Source organism: Magnolia sinica, chromosome 18, assembly GCF_029962835.1.
Source record: "Magnolia sinica isolate HGM2019 chromosome 18, MsV1, whole genome shotgun sequence".
In the NCBI taxonomy this organism is placed as follows: Eukaryota; Viridiplantae; Streptophyta; class Magnoliopsida; order Magnoliales; family Magnoliaceae; genus Magnolia; species Magnolia sinica.
In genome coordinates, this window is record NC_080590.1 from 13,066,959 (window position 1) to 13,084,500 (window position 17,542).

General features: G+C 37.3%; 1 protein-coding gene across 3 annotated transcripts; it reads right to left on the reverse strand.

The window, feature by feature from the left end:
* Positions 1–3,992: 3,992 nt before the first annotated feature.
* Positions 3,993–12,626, reverse strand: LOC131233532 (NAC domain-containing protein 7-like). 3 transcript variants are annotated; one of them, XM_058230289.1, is made up of 4 exons: positions 11,939–12,626; positions 6,555–6,738; positions 6,174–6,449; positions 3,993–5,043 (listed from the first exon to the last, which is right to left on the reverse strand). In XM_058230289.1, exons 2-4 carry the CDS (start codon positions 6,712–6,714, stop codon positions 4,415–4,417), a joined length of 1,065 nt encoding a protein of 354 aa, XP_058086272.1. In that variant the 5' UTR covers positions 6,715–6,738; positions 11,939–12,626; the 3' UTR covers positions 3,993–4,414. The 3 variants fall into 3 exon arrangements, with proteins under 3 accessions (XP_058086272.1, XP_058086271.1, XP_058086270.1); XM_058230288.1 differs by having other exon boundaries at positions 3,993–5,047; positions 6,178–6,449; positions 11,914–12,626; XM_058230287.1 differs by having other exon boundaries at positions 11,914–12,626.
* Positions 12,627–17,542: the final 4,916 nt, after the last annotated feature.

Below are 17,542 nucleotides of genomic sequence, written 5' to 3' on the forward strand. Positions count from 1 at the left end.
AGCTTTCCTTTGCCCAGGATTCCTACCTTGTAAGGAAAATATATATACAGGATTGTATGAGGACATGTAAGCTATAGTACTCTACTCGGGTTTTCAGTTTCTACAGGTGAGGACCCTTGTTTAGTGATCTCAGCCATTGGTTTAGTGGGCCTCACTATGGACGGACCATGCCAAAGAGATTGCCAAGATTGGAACAGTCTAGATACCAATCTTGTGCCTTTCTCAGTTGATGACCTATCCTGTAATTCTATCTAGACCGTCTATTTGAAGTCCATAAGTTGAAAGGTTGGGGCAGTCTTCTCGAGAAGATTATTTTAGCGGCATGGACCATCAACATTCAGCCCAACCGACCAATGGTCTGGATTACTAATCCATAGGCCCTTGTACAAACTATAAGCCCGTCGTAATATGCATATCTACAGGTGTAGGATCAAAGAAATCTCAGGAATCTACTCTGTAAGGGAGGGAGATGATGATTTATGAGTTCATGGCGACAGGCGAAATGAGTTTGTCGTTTTGAAAATTTCATGCCTTAAAAGGAGCATGCTTGCTTGACTAGCCAACTGCTTCTTCACCTCTCAATTTCCATTTTTAACTCAATGGTAATTGGCGATTTACTGTTTTACAGATATCTCATTTTCTCGAATCCAATTCACCTTCTCCTGTCGTTTGTTGCAGTTCAGTGTCATTCTTGTTCCACTACATGGTAGGCAAGGAATGTGTTTTTCTGGTAGGCAAGCGTTCTTCTTCTTCTTCTTCTTTGGTTTCTGTCTATTGTCTTTCTTTTGTGTGTGTGTGTGTGTGTGTGTGTGTGTGTGTGTGGTGATGAAGACAAGTGGGAGATGAAACTTGGGATGCATATGAAATTCAAAATTCTATGTTGAGCCTTTTCTTGTTAGTTTATAGCTGTAGACTTCTTTTCCTCTTACTGTTTTTCTTCTTCTTGCATGGATGTAGTGAGAGTAGATTCTACATTGAGAGAGTTGTTTCATCTTAAGGTTGATAGGATTCCGATGCTGATTTCTCCTCGACTCAGATGCTTCATGACGGCTGCTTCAATAAGCTCTCTCTCTCTCTCTCTCTCTCTCTCTCTCTCTCTCTCTCTCTCTCTCTCTCTCTCTCTCTCTCTCAAATAGTCGTCTAAGAGAAGTATAATCCTTTATCCTCTTGCGGTATTTTCTTTTTAATTTTATATATAAGAAAGGCCGATCTACACGCTTGAGTAGAAAATTCACCTCCGCTACCTGTGATTGGTTACATTGGTGGTGAACCATATTAGAAAAAAAAAAAAAAAAAAAAAGGGCCCCATACGTGACTGATTTTGACCGCATACATGGACCAATCAAGGGCTGCTTAGGAGCTTAGGGTCCTTGATGCTTAGGTTTATCATCTTTTATTGTAACACATTATAGGGGTGCATTCGATGCACTCTTAAACTGGATTTCCATTAAGTTAATTCATTATGGTGGAGTACTCGTGAGGTTGGTATCATTTCAGTTCGTAATGGCAAGAAATTCCCTAATTGCAATTCCATATGAGTTTCAAGTTGGACTTGAAACAATAATAATTGCAATTTGGATGAAAGTCCATCATTATTGAGTGGAATGAATTATCAGCACTCGGGACATTTCCTGCTTATTGAATTGAAGGATTGCAACTCAGTTCAAGCAAGCATCCAAATGCAGCCAGATGTCTGTACCTATCTTTGCTTTTTTGGTATTTGTTGGTTGAGGAAGATTCCACAACTTGCTTCTTTAAGGCTCATCTCCAAATTCTGGTAAGTCTTTGTGACAAAAAAAAGGAAAGAGTGAGGCCTTTAAGTTTATTGTTTTCCTGAAAGACATAGAAGCAAATATGAATAAATCCTTTTCAATGGTTTGGTGTCTTCTATCCTAGTAATTCTCACGTGGGTTCATTAGGTGCAGAGGGATCTCATGCCATATGGGTGCATGCTCCCCATCACACAAGTCTCAAGGCTCATCATGAACTTACTTACTTTAGTTGCTTTCATTAAATGAGTTTAAGATGGTGAAAAAAAAAAAAGAGAGTTTATGATGGTGTGGTTTAATTCTTAGCAAGAGGAATGCTGATTTGCAGTTTTCCACTTAGAAGGTCTATGCAGCTACCTCCACATGTGTTGATCTACCAAATCAACAGTTGCAATCACCAGATATTTTTTCCTTATGTACCATATGGAAGGAGCTGCATAGAACTTCTATGATGGGAGCTACTAGCGCTCCTCCAGTTCTATTTGGAAATGGGCATTCGGCAATGCAGAAATTTGCTTTGCATGAGAAAAAGAGGCTGACAGAGAATGAGGGGGTGGTTTATAAATGAACTTTCTTCTCATGAGATTTTTTTTTTTTTTTTTTTTTTTATTATTTTTTTTTTTTTTATAATTACAAAAGATTAGTTATCCCTATGAGAAATTACTTTTGCACTTTTGGCTTTCTATCTGTTTAGGAGTATAAAGTGTGTTAACTTCTATCAGGTTAATCTCACAGTTAGTATGATTATAAGAAAAGTAATGATATAGTTAGGCCAGCCAAACAACTCAACAACACTAAAATAAACTCACAAGCGAAGCATTACAATTATTTTTATTTGGACATGCAAACACACCCTCAACTATATATAGTCCTTGCTCAAGTTAAAATAAATAAATAAATAAAAACCTTTTTTTTCATACAAATACACAGAATATAGTTCCGTAGTTATTTGAAAATTCTACTTCAACTTGAATTCAACCTTCTGATAGTATATAAGTGTCATCGAATTGTGTATTGTGGGGCTTCCCAAGCGTCCTTAATGCACTTTGTGTTTGGACCAGTGCAGAAAACACATCCTGCATTATGCAGGCTAGTGTTTTCCTTCCTTTTCTGCCTCAAATCAAGTCGATATGCATTTCTTATCGCAACCTTGGGCTGACGCACATCCTGTCACCCTTGAGAACCTAATATCCAAATGTATCCTAAAGCAAGGCATATGGTATGATTTCTTGCAAGAGTTCAAGATGAGGTTTTTACACTTCTGATTATCTCAGTTTTGTTTCACTTGCTAGATAGATAAGATCCCCTCTCGCAAACTGGTTGATAATATCTTCTGTTCTTTCTTTTTCTTTTTTTTTTCTTTTTCTTTTTTTTTTTTTTTTTTTTTTTTTTTCCATTTGCTTGCTTGTTACCGGACGCTGATTGTGTGGTGACCATGGTGGTAGGATTCTGTGGTTTCCACCATGATGTATGTGTTTTATCCACACCATCCAACCGTTTTACCAGCTCATCTTAGGGCATGATCCAAAATTGAAGCATATCCAAAGCTCAAGTGGACCACACCATAGAAAACAGTGAGGATAATGACATCCACTGTTGAAACCTTCCTAGGGCCCATGTTTATTTACCATCCAACCTGTTCATAAGGTCACACAGACCTTTTAAAAAAACAAAAGGTCACGCAGAACTGTATAAAGGGAAAACACAAATATCAGCTTGATCGAAAGCTTCCATGGCCCTCAAGAAGTTTTCAGTGGTAGGCTTTGAATCCCCACTATTTCCTTTGGTGTGCTCCACTTGAGCTTTCGATATGCTTCAATTTTAGGCTCATGCCCTACAATGAGCTGGCAAACGGATAGACGGCTTGGATAAAAATGGTGGGCCCCAGAGAGTCCTGCCACCACGGAGGTCTGTGGTGGCAAGGTCTCCACAATCCCCGTCCATTGTTATGTAGGCACAAGATGGGGCCCAACTTATATTTTTCATCTTCCTTGATCAAGTCTTCTTTCTTCTTCTTCTTCTTCTTCTTCTTCTTCTTCTTCTTCTTTTTTCATTTTAGCCAACAGCTTTCTTGGATTTTCGAGTGTCCCCGAAATTTGGGCCTTGTGGTTGCGGTTTTTATCCTGCAGAGTGCAAATCATGGTTTTCTCTCGTCTGCTCTCTGCATTACGCATCAAAATCCTGTCATTAAGATTTACCAATGGACTAGAAGAGAAGCCAAAAGACAGAATAGTAGTCTAGAAGTTTATGAAATAAAAATCTTTTAATAATGCTATTACAAGTAGAACAATCAAAGACATCAATCCAACCAACAGCGAGCACGTCTGTTGAACACTGGACTGTATAATAATGGCCATTACATGCAGACAGAGCTGCCACCAAACATGTAATACAATCGACACTCACCGAGTCAGTCACAGCAAACGCTCGGCTGCACCATCCACCTAATAATCTAATCTTATTAAGAGTAGGAGATAGGCCTAAACCCAGTTGGGTGGTTTTAATAAACATTACAAGGGATATGCAGCGGCCCAACAACTAAGGCTTTAGTTTATTATGTACAGGAATCTGAATCATGTCTTTTCATATTATAATGTACTTCCTATGATCAGTATATATTTATATTGATGGATTTGTGCAGGCTTTCACTTCCACAGGTCGATTTGGCAGCTCGAAGTGGACGTTGATGCATAGTCTGCTGCTGCTTCCGCCTTGTTGGATTGCCGGATGAGTAGGTTCATGTGGTCGGAAACGTTGAAGGCGTTCTCTGGGTTTGAGTAGTTGGGTTCTTTGGAAACATCCTCTTGGCTAAGCTGAGAAGCCACAAACTTGTCAAGAACCCGCCAATCAGTCACTTGGTCGACTGCTTGCTCAGTATTATGATTGTATACTGAGTTCATCTGGTGTTGGTGGTTTTGATGCATCTGTTCTTCTTGTGTGAGAGAAGACGACTGGAGAGTGCTTCCTTGGTTGATGTCAAGGCCATAAGCCACAACAGAATTGCAGCTTATAGTGGTAGCAGAATTCGGAAGCTTGGGGCTCTCTAATTGAGGAAGCTGGAGGAAGGGGTCATGGGGCATGTGGTAATGCAGTTCGAGCTCTTGCTTGCAGGAATAGGGATTGTGGTATCCCATATCAGGAGCTATCCTCTTCGGAGAATCAAGTTCGGGCATGAAGGAGACTTGTTCATCATACCAGCAAGGCGACTCATGCTCGCTGACTTTACGGATTGCGGTTACTCGCTTCTTGAACACCCTACAGACTACCCAACCTTCTTCCTGAACATGTAGATACGTTAGGCCAGAGTATCATTTCCATCAAAAGAAGGTATGAGGAAAGAAATGAAACACACTAAAAAAGATGCATTGAACACCCCTAGGGATGAACGTCAAGGAAGTGTGACTTGATTTGCCAAATTGCCCATCCCATGCTTTGAAATGGACAGTTTTTGTTTCAAAAAAGAATCAGTATGATGTCTGAATCATTAGCAAAACCAACTCTTCTTCTTCTTCTTCATCTTCTTCATCATCATCATCATCATCTTCTTCTTCTTCTTCTTCTTTTTGTTTCTTCTTCATTTCTTTGAGCAAATCAATATATATTAGAGAAGGAAACACATGGATGGAAGTAGAAAAAGAGCCAGAGAGGATCATAGATCAAGGAAACTATTGGGATTCTATGATTGTTTTTTTTTTTTTTGTCATGTTCTTAGTATCATGGTTTTTTTTTTTTTTTTTTTTGTCATTTTCTTAGTATCATGGATGTTGCTTAGGATATCCATGTAAGGCTGCTTTTGAATGCACAAGTGAACTGAACTGTGAATATGGCGTACAGTCAAGAGGATATGACAAAAGTTTTTGATGTTTCAAGAGGATGTGACAAACGTTATTGAAGAGGGATAAGCCTCCAGAGTGCAGTTACGTTCCTTTCAAGTCTAACTTGAAACTAACGTAATTGCAATCTGCAGTCGAGTCCGTCGGTATGAATGCTACTGAAGGAAAGTGCAATTTGGTTATTTCCGCTTTTTAGACTAGTAATTGCAATTCAGTTCAGTAGTGCATCCAAATGCATCCTAAAAGGAAACAAAAGGCTCAAAGACCCACCAATGGGCAATTACACTCGTGGCATGTCATGAGATTAGTAAAAGCAATGAATCTATAAAGTAGTCCATGCAGAATAGATGAAAGATTGCTGCATCTCCTGAAATTTGGGAATCAAATTCCATGGGAATGTACCCATGCATTTGGCAATGACTCCCATATAAGAGGCAACATAAAGTATGTAGGAAATTTCCAATTGCATGATGTTCGTAGAAATGGGAGTTTTTTTTTATGTTTTTCCTGTGATAGTTGAAGAGTGTAGTATATAATTGTAAGATAAAACATAAATCCTGACTAAAACTACTTGCCTGTGGAGTTGCATTTTCATTCGTTTCCAGCCTGTACTCGTGCATTATCCAATCTGACTTTTGCCCATTCGGGGCTCGACCTTTATAAAAGACTAAGGTCTTCCTCATCCCAATCAAGTTATGCTTAGAGTAAATGGCCTTGTCTCTTCCTGTTGCTTTCCAAAACCCTGCTGTTGTTGCTCTATTAGTGCGGGTTCCTGTCGGATACTTCTTATCTTTATGGCTAAAGAAATACCATTCATTCTGCTCTTCTGTTCCAATCTTACATTTTTCTGTTCAAATTGATCAAACCAAACAGTATTAAATAAAATCGAAATTCCTTTGAATAATACAACATCAACATGACCTTTGAAGAGGTGACAAATGGGAAGCCATACCCTGAAGATCCCATGGCTCAATTTTGTAAAGATCAATATCCTTGATGACATCGAGGTCAATTCTTCTTGATGCAACCTTCTTTCTAAGGTAATAATCGACGAGTTCTTCATCTGTGGGATGGAACCGAAAACCTGGGGGAACATGTGTAAAAGTATTCATATTCCCCTGATGAATAATGAAATCCTGCAATTCATGTGATATTACGCCATCAGTTCATAATTCAAATAATGGCTATACAGATTTTAAAAACTAACATTCAGGAATTTTCTTTTACTTTACAGCAGGTCACAAGTATACTAGCTATATGTACATAGTACATACACATACATACATACATACCTACACACACACATAGATAGATGGATAGATGGATAGATAGATAGATGGATGGATGGATGGATGAATGGATGGATGGATGGATGGATGGACGGACGGGGGGAGAGAGAGAGAGAGAGAGAGAGAGAGAGAGAGAGAGAGAGAGAGAGAGAGAGAGAGATGGATAACACTAAGTGCTATGACTTGCAATTGGACATTTGGATACTCTAATCAATCAATCTGAACCACCCATTTTTTCTAGCCCACTCTTCATTATCCACATTGCAAAGATCACACTGGTCAGATGATCACATATCTCTGGAAGTTGGCCTTTTTGCCATAAACATATGTTTTCAAGTCACAGAGGGAATTTTATGGTGCATCTGATCGAAGTGATTTCTGATATTAATGTTTGGCCTTTTTTCCATGACTTTTGGTAAAATCGATCATAGTATTGTATTTTCATGGTAGTCCCGAAAGATTGAGCTATACAAAATGGACAGTTTAGATTAAATTGTTTGAATGTCCACATCCCCAAATGCGATGCAATATAACTTGCAATTAGCAAAGCAGCGTATCTAATAGACACCTATTCAAAGGCTTTAGTGGTATGCAAAGGTAGACTGTGCGGTGAGTGGAGCTTGAAGATTGATAAAATTACTTGGATTCAGTCAGTAGTAGAATGTGTTTCAGCCTATTCATCATCTAATAAAAATTAAGCTCATTCTCCATTAAAGGGGAAAAAAAAAAAAATGAAGCTTGGATTTCCGCCTAGGTCCCAAAATATTAACATTGAGCAAAAGCCCGAAGACGTGCAGTTAAAGTTATCCAGAAAAGTCCAAGAATGAAATTTGAAGTGACCTCAAGGCAACCTTAAAATGAATAGTAGGTAATCATGAAGCTTTAGAAATTGCATCGGTGATTCAGAAACCACATGTTTGGATAAAATATCATGATTGTCGAGAAAGGCAATTTTCCCACTGACATTAGCAAATTATGGTGCTAATTATGAGTTTTGTTGCTATTTTTTCCCTTTAAATTCTCTTCATAATTTTATTTATAAAATAAATAATAATAATAATAATAATAAGTGGAAAAAACATCTTTATATATAGCTTACAATTTCCTACAGTTGAATACCTATGTTATTTTTGTGGTCTATCCTTGTATAAAAAGAATGGTCACAACTTTCATCTAATCAAGCAATTTTTCTTTTTTATTATTATTTTTAAAATAGGTGATTGTTTGGACAAAGGTAAATAATATCCAATATAGTACCATCTCTAGAAGCAATAATTTTACAAAACCACTTAAGTCCATGGGACCCAATGCTTTAAGCTACCATAATCGCTAAAGTTGGTAATGAAATTGATGACATGATTTTTCTTCTTTGCTAAAATGTGTAATCTTCCTTTGATTAACCAAATAAAGCATTGAAACTAATTCTATGGCACTTCTATATTTACTCGTTATACCTATCACTAATAAATTGCACTTTCTCAAGGATTAAAGGACTTTTCACTGATCAGAGTACACAAGTTCGAAACACACATTCTACTTAAGCTTTGATCTTCTATTTTTTCATTAGATCCCTTAAAAATTGCTTAGTTTGCAATTTAAGTACATATAATTGAAGAGTGACTTTGAACAAAAGATGCAACAGATTATACCGATATACATCAAATTTGAGGTATTTCAAAGTATTTTTATGATAAAAGTGAATTTCCAAAAGAAGAAGAATAATAATAAGAAAGAAAGAAAAAAAAAAAAAAAATATATATATATATATATATATATATATATATATATATATATATATATATACACAAGCATGTAAAATAAGTCCCTTATGCTTTATTTTATTTTATTTATTTTTTTATTTATTTGGGGGGGAAGTAAGTATATATGTTCCTTATGCTTCTTGTCAATTTATCAAAAAAGAAAAAAAAAAAACAAAAACAAAAACAAAGAAGAAGAAAAAGAAGTAAAAGAACTATGAAATTAAACCGTCTCAAGCCTATGAGACTAAAGATTGTTCCATGTTCTTGCCAACGGGAACTACAAAACCATTCTTATGTGTAGTTAACACCAACAAAGTGCCATGCTTCAAAGATCTTATTGTAGTTCAAGCTTTATTAATTTTTACACTTACCATATTACTCTGTGCACAAAAATGGAATATGAGGAAAACATTCTTTAGCGTGTACATTATGAAAAGCTGTAATATCAGCAATCCTAAAACTATTGTCCAATAAATTTCTGAACTTTCTGATCTTCGAAGGAATAAAAGGGGGTCCTACATTCTTCGGATTCAATCAGATGCAATGTTTGTGGAAAGCATGATACGAAGGCAAGCCCCTTCTCCTTTGGATCCAAGAGTAGTTTAGGCAGAAATTATCAACTTTTTGGATCTTGCTCATCCAGGTGCCCTTTTTTTCTTTTTTACCAAAAGGTGGGAGCAAACCACCAGAATTGAAGCATATTACATTAATAAACCAAGTTTGAGCAAATATCCTTCTGGACCGTATCAGTATTGGTAGCATAAGATACAAACAAGGTATGGTTTTGTTGAGAGGTTGAATATGGTGAGTCCTATAATGTTCCGAATAGTTTTTCTTAGTAAAAAAATAACCACACAAAAAGAAGAATAATAATAAAATCAATTTTAGGAAGGGTGATGATTAGTGAGTCCTAAGAATAAGCATAGGATTACCTTCTTTGTCCAAATTTACGAAATACGAAGGAGATCACATAAACAATGAAGAATACTTTTGTATTTTGCATTAATATATATGCATTTCTAGTTGGCTACCCATGGAAAGATATCTTACTAATGACTTAAATTTCGAAAGCTTGACCATAATTAGAAAACAACCTAGTAGAGAGAAGCTTTCAGCTTGCTTGCTCTTCTACTCGAATATATGTGATAATGCATGTTACTTGAAATCACTAACACATATTGTTGCCTGTTAAATATTTAACAAGCTTGTTCTTAGCTTCCTACGTAGAGGAAAACATTATGATTTCACTTAAAGTGCTTTAGATGTTATGGCATTGTGTTGCAAATGCAAAACTTTGTACTGCATTGGATTTTTACAAGTTTAATTGTGAACTTTGGCTATATTTACAAGGTCTTACATTGTAATATATAAATCAATAATTACATGAGTATATATATGTAGGAAGGAATGGCAAAGATCTTATTAACAACGAGACAAATTCCAATTTATAACAGATTAGGTTCTATGTAAATCCTTTTTGGAAAAAAAAAAAAAAAAAAAAAAGGCAGTCTATGACAAAAAAATAAAAATAAAAAATAAATAAAGAAATAAAAACAGATTAGGTTCTAATATTGTGGAAGAATGAATGAAAATTAAAAAGAAAAGAAGAAAAAAAAAAAGGTTCTACGATTGTCTTATATGGTATAATTAACATGCATAACTAAGCTATTTATCAATTTGCTTACCAATGGCTTTACTTACCTTACAAAACCTATAAAGAACCATCAACTTCCTAATCCTTTTCTGCAATTAAAACTGGAAAACAAGAATGCTCAATAATGCAAACATCAAAACTTGCAATTAATCAAGGTAATGTTCCCCTTGTTTAAAGAAAAGTTTTATTTAGACTACACTGTTGAGATACTAACATAACTAAAAAAATACAAATGAAGAAAAGAAAGTTATTAAAAAATTTCACAAACTCATTCAAAATGACCTATTTCTGGGTACCTATAATTCAAAACTCTCTCTAGCTATGCTATTTGACATGGTTTTATCTTACAAATGAAATTGAAAATTATAATATTTGTATATAGTCGATCACATGTAATCAACATTCCCATAATCACTTTTTTGTTTTCCTTTATAAGTTGTAGTTGATAATTTACTCCCTAATTTGCATGTATGTTCTTAGCATTTTCTGTTGTCTAGGTTTTATAAGTTTTGAAGGATATCCCACATATTAAAATACATGCAAAAGGGTTAAGCAATCATGAAATGATTTCAATTCATAAAACAGTGAAGGATTTTTATTATATAACAACAAGAAATGTGAATGGTTCCACCAAGATAGCTTACTTGATCCGGCAAGCAAAGAGAAATCGTGTTATGATGTTGTAGCTAATAATTTTCTAACAGATTCTAGGACCCCTTCAGAAAATCGTGAAAGCAAACAAATGCATTTTTCTATCTTAGACATTCATTTCAATCTTTTACTGATATGTCATGCGTGGAAAAAGGTGATAGCTCTATCTTTCACTGATATGTCATGCGCAGAAAAAAGGCAATAGCTCTATCCGAGAAGGATACATCCTCAAGTAAACTTTTAGGAAATTCCAGTTCGTATAAAGCTTTTGTTTTAATATTACGTACTAAATTAAGGGTTAGAAACTTGTTTTGATGATCGAATGAAAATATGATTGTATGTGGAGTCATGTCTCATCCTAAGAAGTAGTATTATGTTTGATGTATTGCGATAGAATCAAGTCAGACGATGCTTGATAATATTGTCAAAGAGAGGTGATTAAGGTTTAGAAAAAAAAAAAAATTTAAAAATTTAAAAAAATTTAAATAAAAAAAAGAAAAGAATCCTACATATTCCATATGCATGGCATTAGTCAGGAAAAAAAAAAAATTAAAAGAAAAAAGAAAACCGTCGATCAATAGCATTCATCAGAAATCGCACTGTTAATTTTGCACCAGGAGTAATGAGACAGATTGGAAATCTTCATTGGATCTGTTATAGTTGATTCACCAAAGACGAGCGAATCTAAGAAATATCAATCAGCAAACACCAGCAACCCAGATCTGGATCCATCTTTCATCGACCCAGCTTAAGAGAAATTCAAAAGAAGATGGCCATTTCAGTATCATAATACACTGCATGGAAGGTTCTAAGATCTGCAAACGCATAACCTCATCCTCATTCCACAAACAAAAACAATAATTAAATTTAAAAAATAATGAAACATAGATTATCATGAATAGCTCGAACACGAGTAGAAAAGCAACGTGGAGAGAAGGAAGGAAGAAGATAGCTCACAGGTCAGAGAACTCCAATCGCACACCTTAGGATCTGAATCGGCTATTCCTCGGCCCTTCCAGTCAAAGAGAATGAGGGAGAGAGAAGAAGAAGACAAAACAGAAAACAGAATCCTCGGGAACCGAGCCTGGTAGCAACACCTGGTCGTGCTTTTTGGACCGTCAGATCTTGTCGGACAGGAATAAAGAAGCGATCGGATCCCGAGGAGGAGGAGAGAACAACGAAGAGAAACGAGAAAAAAGGTTGGCGAATGGGAGAACGGAGAGAGAATGGCGTTAAATAAGAAAGGGTTGAGAGAATGAGAAAAGACAATGCGCGCACGCTCTCTCTCTCTCTGTCTCTCTCTCTCTCTCTCTCTCTCTCTCTCTCTCTGGGGTCGCTGGATTGATGGGAAAGCTTTGGGGAGATGGCGAGAAAATGGCGGGAGAAAAGGAAGAGCGTGCGTGGAGGCAACCGCCACCGCCACCCGCAACTGAAAAGGACCACCCTTCGAAAGAGGACGTGTTTGTCCTCGACCTTGCCGGTAAGTGCGGGAGAGCTACACCTGCACTAACGGCGATAAACAGAAGGGATACCGGCAACAGCCCCCGCCTTTCTTAAAGCCTGCTATCTAAGTGAAATAAAACGCAAAAATAAATAAATAAACTAAAAAAAAAAAAAAAAGGAATGAATGGAAGAGGCTGGCCAGGCCCACACGCACCTAGAGCCCCGCCCATCTACACGCAAGCACACGTGCTAATTTAGCACACGAGTCTACCATCCAAGATTTCTAGCACTTGGGCCCCTCTGATTATTTCTTCTTTATTAAAAATCAGCCTGTCTTGATGTATGAAATAATCTTTTTCTAGCCATCCATTTTTTAATATAAAGAACTGATTTTTGGGCCCACAATGCATGACTCAACGATTGGAAAGCTTGGATCTAACATACGTATTCCATGTTGGCACGTGTGATGCATAGGGTCTACACGTTTGTGGGCCAGGAAAAACTGCAGAATTTTGGTTGGATTTTAGTGGTGACGTAACCGGACAGTCTCTACTAAAAGTCACCCTCACTTTTTATTTATTTTTATTTTATCTTTCTAGGGTGGTGGGGCCATCTTCATCCCCACCTGGGCTGAGGTGGAATTGAAAACATCATGTTATATTGTTGACTGTGACAGAACTGCCCTTCCGTGGATACTATTATTACAACATGTTCTTCTAGGGTGGCCAAGTTGGGCTTGCTTAGATCGCGGTCTTGTATTTCTCCGTGATTAGATGATCTGGACCGTCCATCCGCTGTGTCATATTCTTGACAGGTGATACTATAAATACCACATTGGTTGGATATCCATAACCATCCATCCATTGCAAGGACCATCTGATGGACAGTGCAGATTATCTTCCCATACAGGCACGTCAACCGCGTGTGTATTAATTAGAACCTAGTGTAAGCCTAGCTTTGTAAATCAATCCAAATCAAAGTCATAACATGAGATGGCGAAAGGCAGAAATCAGGTAAGATCCAAGCAATTCAGAAACAGTGCTAAAAAAAAAAGGATGAAGAAGAAGATAAAAAGCAGTAACTAAAATAACAGTATAAAGGGTGTATATATGACTCCAGCTAATCAATGTGATTAATAGGCGTGGTAATAGGCAGGTCAAGGGATGGTCTGGGCCCAGATGTTGAAGTAATCAGCCAATTAAGACAACTCAAACCGTTGAGTTTGCCTGGCCCATTGCCAACCCTAGCTAGTGGTACCATGACCTAAAAAATTCCCCTGTTCTTGTAATTAAATAAATAATTATAAAATTATAAATCCACCCAAAACAAGATTCACATCTGCAGCAACAAAGTAGGGAGCAATATTTCTATCCTATGGAAATGGTATACTCTCGCTAGATACAGATTTCTTAGACATAGAAGGAGAGCCTACTGGTTGGTAGAAATTGCATTAATTCTCGCCAGCTAAAACCACCCTTTACGTGTGGTCCCCAGATCAACGGTTCTCTCTCAATGATCAAGGTAATGTACGGCCACTGTATCTGCATAAATTTCCACCCTTGCTCCTTTTGATGATATGAAAAGAATGTTATGCAAATCTGGATAGCTTGAAAATGGTTTCAAAAGAGCATATCTAATGTTTTCCACGATGAAATCATTGTCTCCTTCGTTTTGTTGTTTGCTATGAGGGATAAGAGTTCGTTTTTGCTCATGGTCATCAGTTTATGCAGTCCCATGTGGCCCACCTGTAGTATGGTCTGGTCTGATGTCCGTACCGTACTTTCCGTGTAAGGGGCAGTTTTCTGAACTGCTTACGGTACGATAATCACTCCAGAATCCGGACGGTTGAGATCACCAAACCGTCTTTGCAAGTGGCCACCTAGTGTAGTGAGTAAACTCCGTAGGACCCTTCCTGATATATGCGCTTTATCCAGGCCGTCCATCTATTTTACCAGCTCATTTTAGTGTGCGAACCCAAATTTGAAGCATATCCAAATATCAAGTGGACCACACTACAGGAAACAGTGTGAATTGTACCCCTACTGTTGAAAACTTCTTGGGGGTCCCACAAGTTTTGGATTAAATTGATATTTGTGTTTTCTCTTCATCCCTGTCTATGTGGCCTTATAAACAGGTTTGATATCAAATAAACATCACTATGGCCCTACGAAGGTTTCAATTGCGGACGTTATCATCCCCACTATTTCCTATGGTGTGATCTATTTGAGCTTTGGATATGTTTCAATTTTGGTCACATGCCTTAAAATGTGCTGATAAGATAGATGGACGGTGTGGATAAGACACATACATCACGGTGGGCCCTACAGAGTTTACTCATTACGCAATCCGCTTCACCAGTGGAGACAAGTGCTAACGAAATCTTCCATGATAAGGGTATTTCAGACATTTCAAAGCCTAAAAAAATCAACAACAACAGCACGGGGCCTTTGGTTGGTGGGTTATGAATTCTATAGACACAACTTCTGATTATTTAAGTGTGAGTGTCACTTTCAAGGGGGTGGACCCCACCGACCGCCCTCAGCATAACGAAAGCGACGTACCTCCAAATGGGAACAAAAACCAAACAGCCGCCAGCCGAGGACCCGAGCCGCCGAGCCACACAAGGTTAAAAAGGCAGCGTAGGGCGAGTGAGTGCGGTTGCGGGGCCCACGGGAGGAATGATGCTCGCGACTCAGTACGTGGCGGCTCATGGTCCGGCGTGGGCTTGCCCACGATCATTAGGTTCGCAACTTGGGTGCTGGCCGGTTGTCCGGATGGGCCCACCATGGGCCCGGCCATTGGCCCACTCCGGCCCGGGTAGATGCACACCTGTCTCGACATGTGTTGTAGACGTTCCCTAGCGTGCGGCGTTGATAGCAACAGACGGTGGGTGTTGCTCGCCTTTTGCTTTTTATCGGCCGTTCTTTCGCCGGTGCTCATGGAAAATAAAATTTTAAATAAATATCAATAAATGGATTTTATTTAGAGGAGTCAAATGATACTCAGGCAAGTGTATGACGCCTGATACACATGCACTTAGATATTGTATGCGTGTCATATCTTAACTCAAATAAACGGTACCAAATTCAGATCGGATGGATAATTCTGACCTCTGATTTTTGGAAACATGTTTGTTTAAATATGACCGTTGGATTTTATTTCATTTTTAGCCGTCCACTAATCAGGTAGTCAAATGATCAATTAAAATTATTTTTTGGTCACTGATGCATCTAAACTGAGGGACCATAATTTGGACAGTTTAATTTCATTTAGTTGAATGCTAAGAATATAATTTCTAAGTAATTTGTAAGTGCTAGTGTATCATCATCATACTCTGCCTGAGTATCAAAGTTTCCCTCGTTTATTTATGTTTGTTAAGCGGTAGAAAAGTGAAGCAAAAGCCTCACACGTGATCCAAAAGTCATCTTGGCCCATGGCCTGCATCGCTAGCCGTCTTCTTTCCTTCTTTATTGGATCGTGATAGTACTCATAGATGTATTCAATCTGGACCATCCATCTTGGGCTACATCCCATCTGCAGTGGGCCCTAAAGTCTGAACGGTCTACTTTTTCTAAACGACCTGCCCCACATGTAAGATTAAAAAATACTAGCAAACCAGCCATGCCTTTTGTTCAAATATCTGCTTTGATGAAAATAAATAAATAATCTACTTTTTTAACTTTTACTGGAAGGTTTCATTTTTTGGCACGAGGCTGAAATCCATCGGTAGTTGGCGAAATGTCACAGGCGCACGTGGTAACTACGCCAGATATCTTGTATAGAAGAAGAACCCACCTCTGTAACTAATAACAGCCTCCAACAGTCCGGTCGTTATTTTCATTTCCTCCACAAATTACAGCCTCCAACGAAATTTATCTATTCTAAAGTATACTATATATACTATCGTATCGTATATGATACTGTATTATACTATAGAATGCGGTACTATACTACAATGTAGGATGATTTACTATATTGTATTCTCAAATATCTCCATTACGACTTTTTCAGCCATCCGTAAGTACTTAGATCTCAATTCACAAAATGTACTAAGCCAAGAGGTTATTGTAAAAGTCAGGGGGAGACTTTGTAAGGTACATTTGATTTTCATTTTGTGCAGGACATGCCGGTATTTCAGCTATCCTAACCATTGATGCAATGAGCCTCAACATGGGTGGGCCCATGCACCAAAAAATTCCCTAGGTTGAATATTTTGTTTTCATGGTCGCATGTGAGCCATCCTTGCATTTCTTTTCTTGACCGTTGTTCATTTATTGCTGTTGGCCGCCCCTCTTAAGGGTGAGACTATTTTTCTTTTTCTCCATCTGCGAGTTTCTTGATGTTTGAAATGGTATTTACAAACTTTGAGTCCTTTAACCACCCATTGGGTGTGTTTGGATGGAGGATAAATTAGTATAAGCTTTCAGCTTATGTCTTTAAAATGTTTAGCATTTATTTAAAAAGTGTAAAATGTCATAGAAGTTTGTTATCTTTTCCATCTTACCAACAAAGTAAAATTTTTTTTATTCTTAAAAAAAAGGCCCGTTTGGATACCACCAAATAAGATACCCTTTCTACTTACTGCAATAGATAAGTAACTTATTTTAAATGAGTAAGTTTAGTTTATAATCATTTATAAGTAATTTTTTTATTTTATTTGAAGTTACTTAATCACTTCAGTTTAATAAGTAGAAAACAAGAAGAGGTAAGTAGCTCATTTTAAGTAACTTACAATGCACATGCTCCTTATATTGTGACAATTATAATTCTTTTTCTCTTATGTAATATTTTAAATGCTTAAATTGAAAGGAGAAAAGGTTTTCTTTGATAAAGCTACAAGCCTAATAAAGAAAAACATAAATATATATATATATATATATATATATATATATATATATATATATATATATATATATATAGTCATGCTCCCTTGCGCACCTACGCACGTGCGCACCTTTGCACACGTGTCATGGGTGTTTAATCTGAACGGTCCATGTGATGCGGAATCTCATAAAACCTTATGTGATAAATTTTCATCCCGATCTAATATTCTTGTGGGCCATAGCAAAGAGAAATGCAAATCAAGGGAGGAAACTGTTTTCATTTTTCATGGTCCATCAAAGTTTTAGATCAAAGTAAAACT

What these genes read in the sequence shown, in the direction of transcription:
- LOC131233532 (XM_058230289.1), bottom strand. Translation starts at nt 6,714, where the DNA reads ATGAATACTTTTACACATGTTCCCCCAGGTTTTCGGTTCCATCCCACA. An exon ending in TGAGCCATGGGATCTTCAGG is followed by an intron (nt 6,450 to 6,554) that starts GTATGGCTTCCC and finishes CAATTTGAACAG; the next exon opens with AAAAATGTAAGATTGGAACA. An exon ending in AAATGCAACTCCACAGGCAA is followed by an intron (nt 5,044 to 6,173) that starts GTAGTTTTAGTC and finishes ATGTTCAGGAAG; the next exon opens with AAGGTTGGGTAGTCTGTAGG.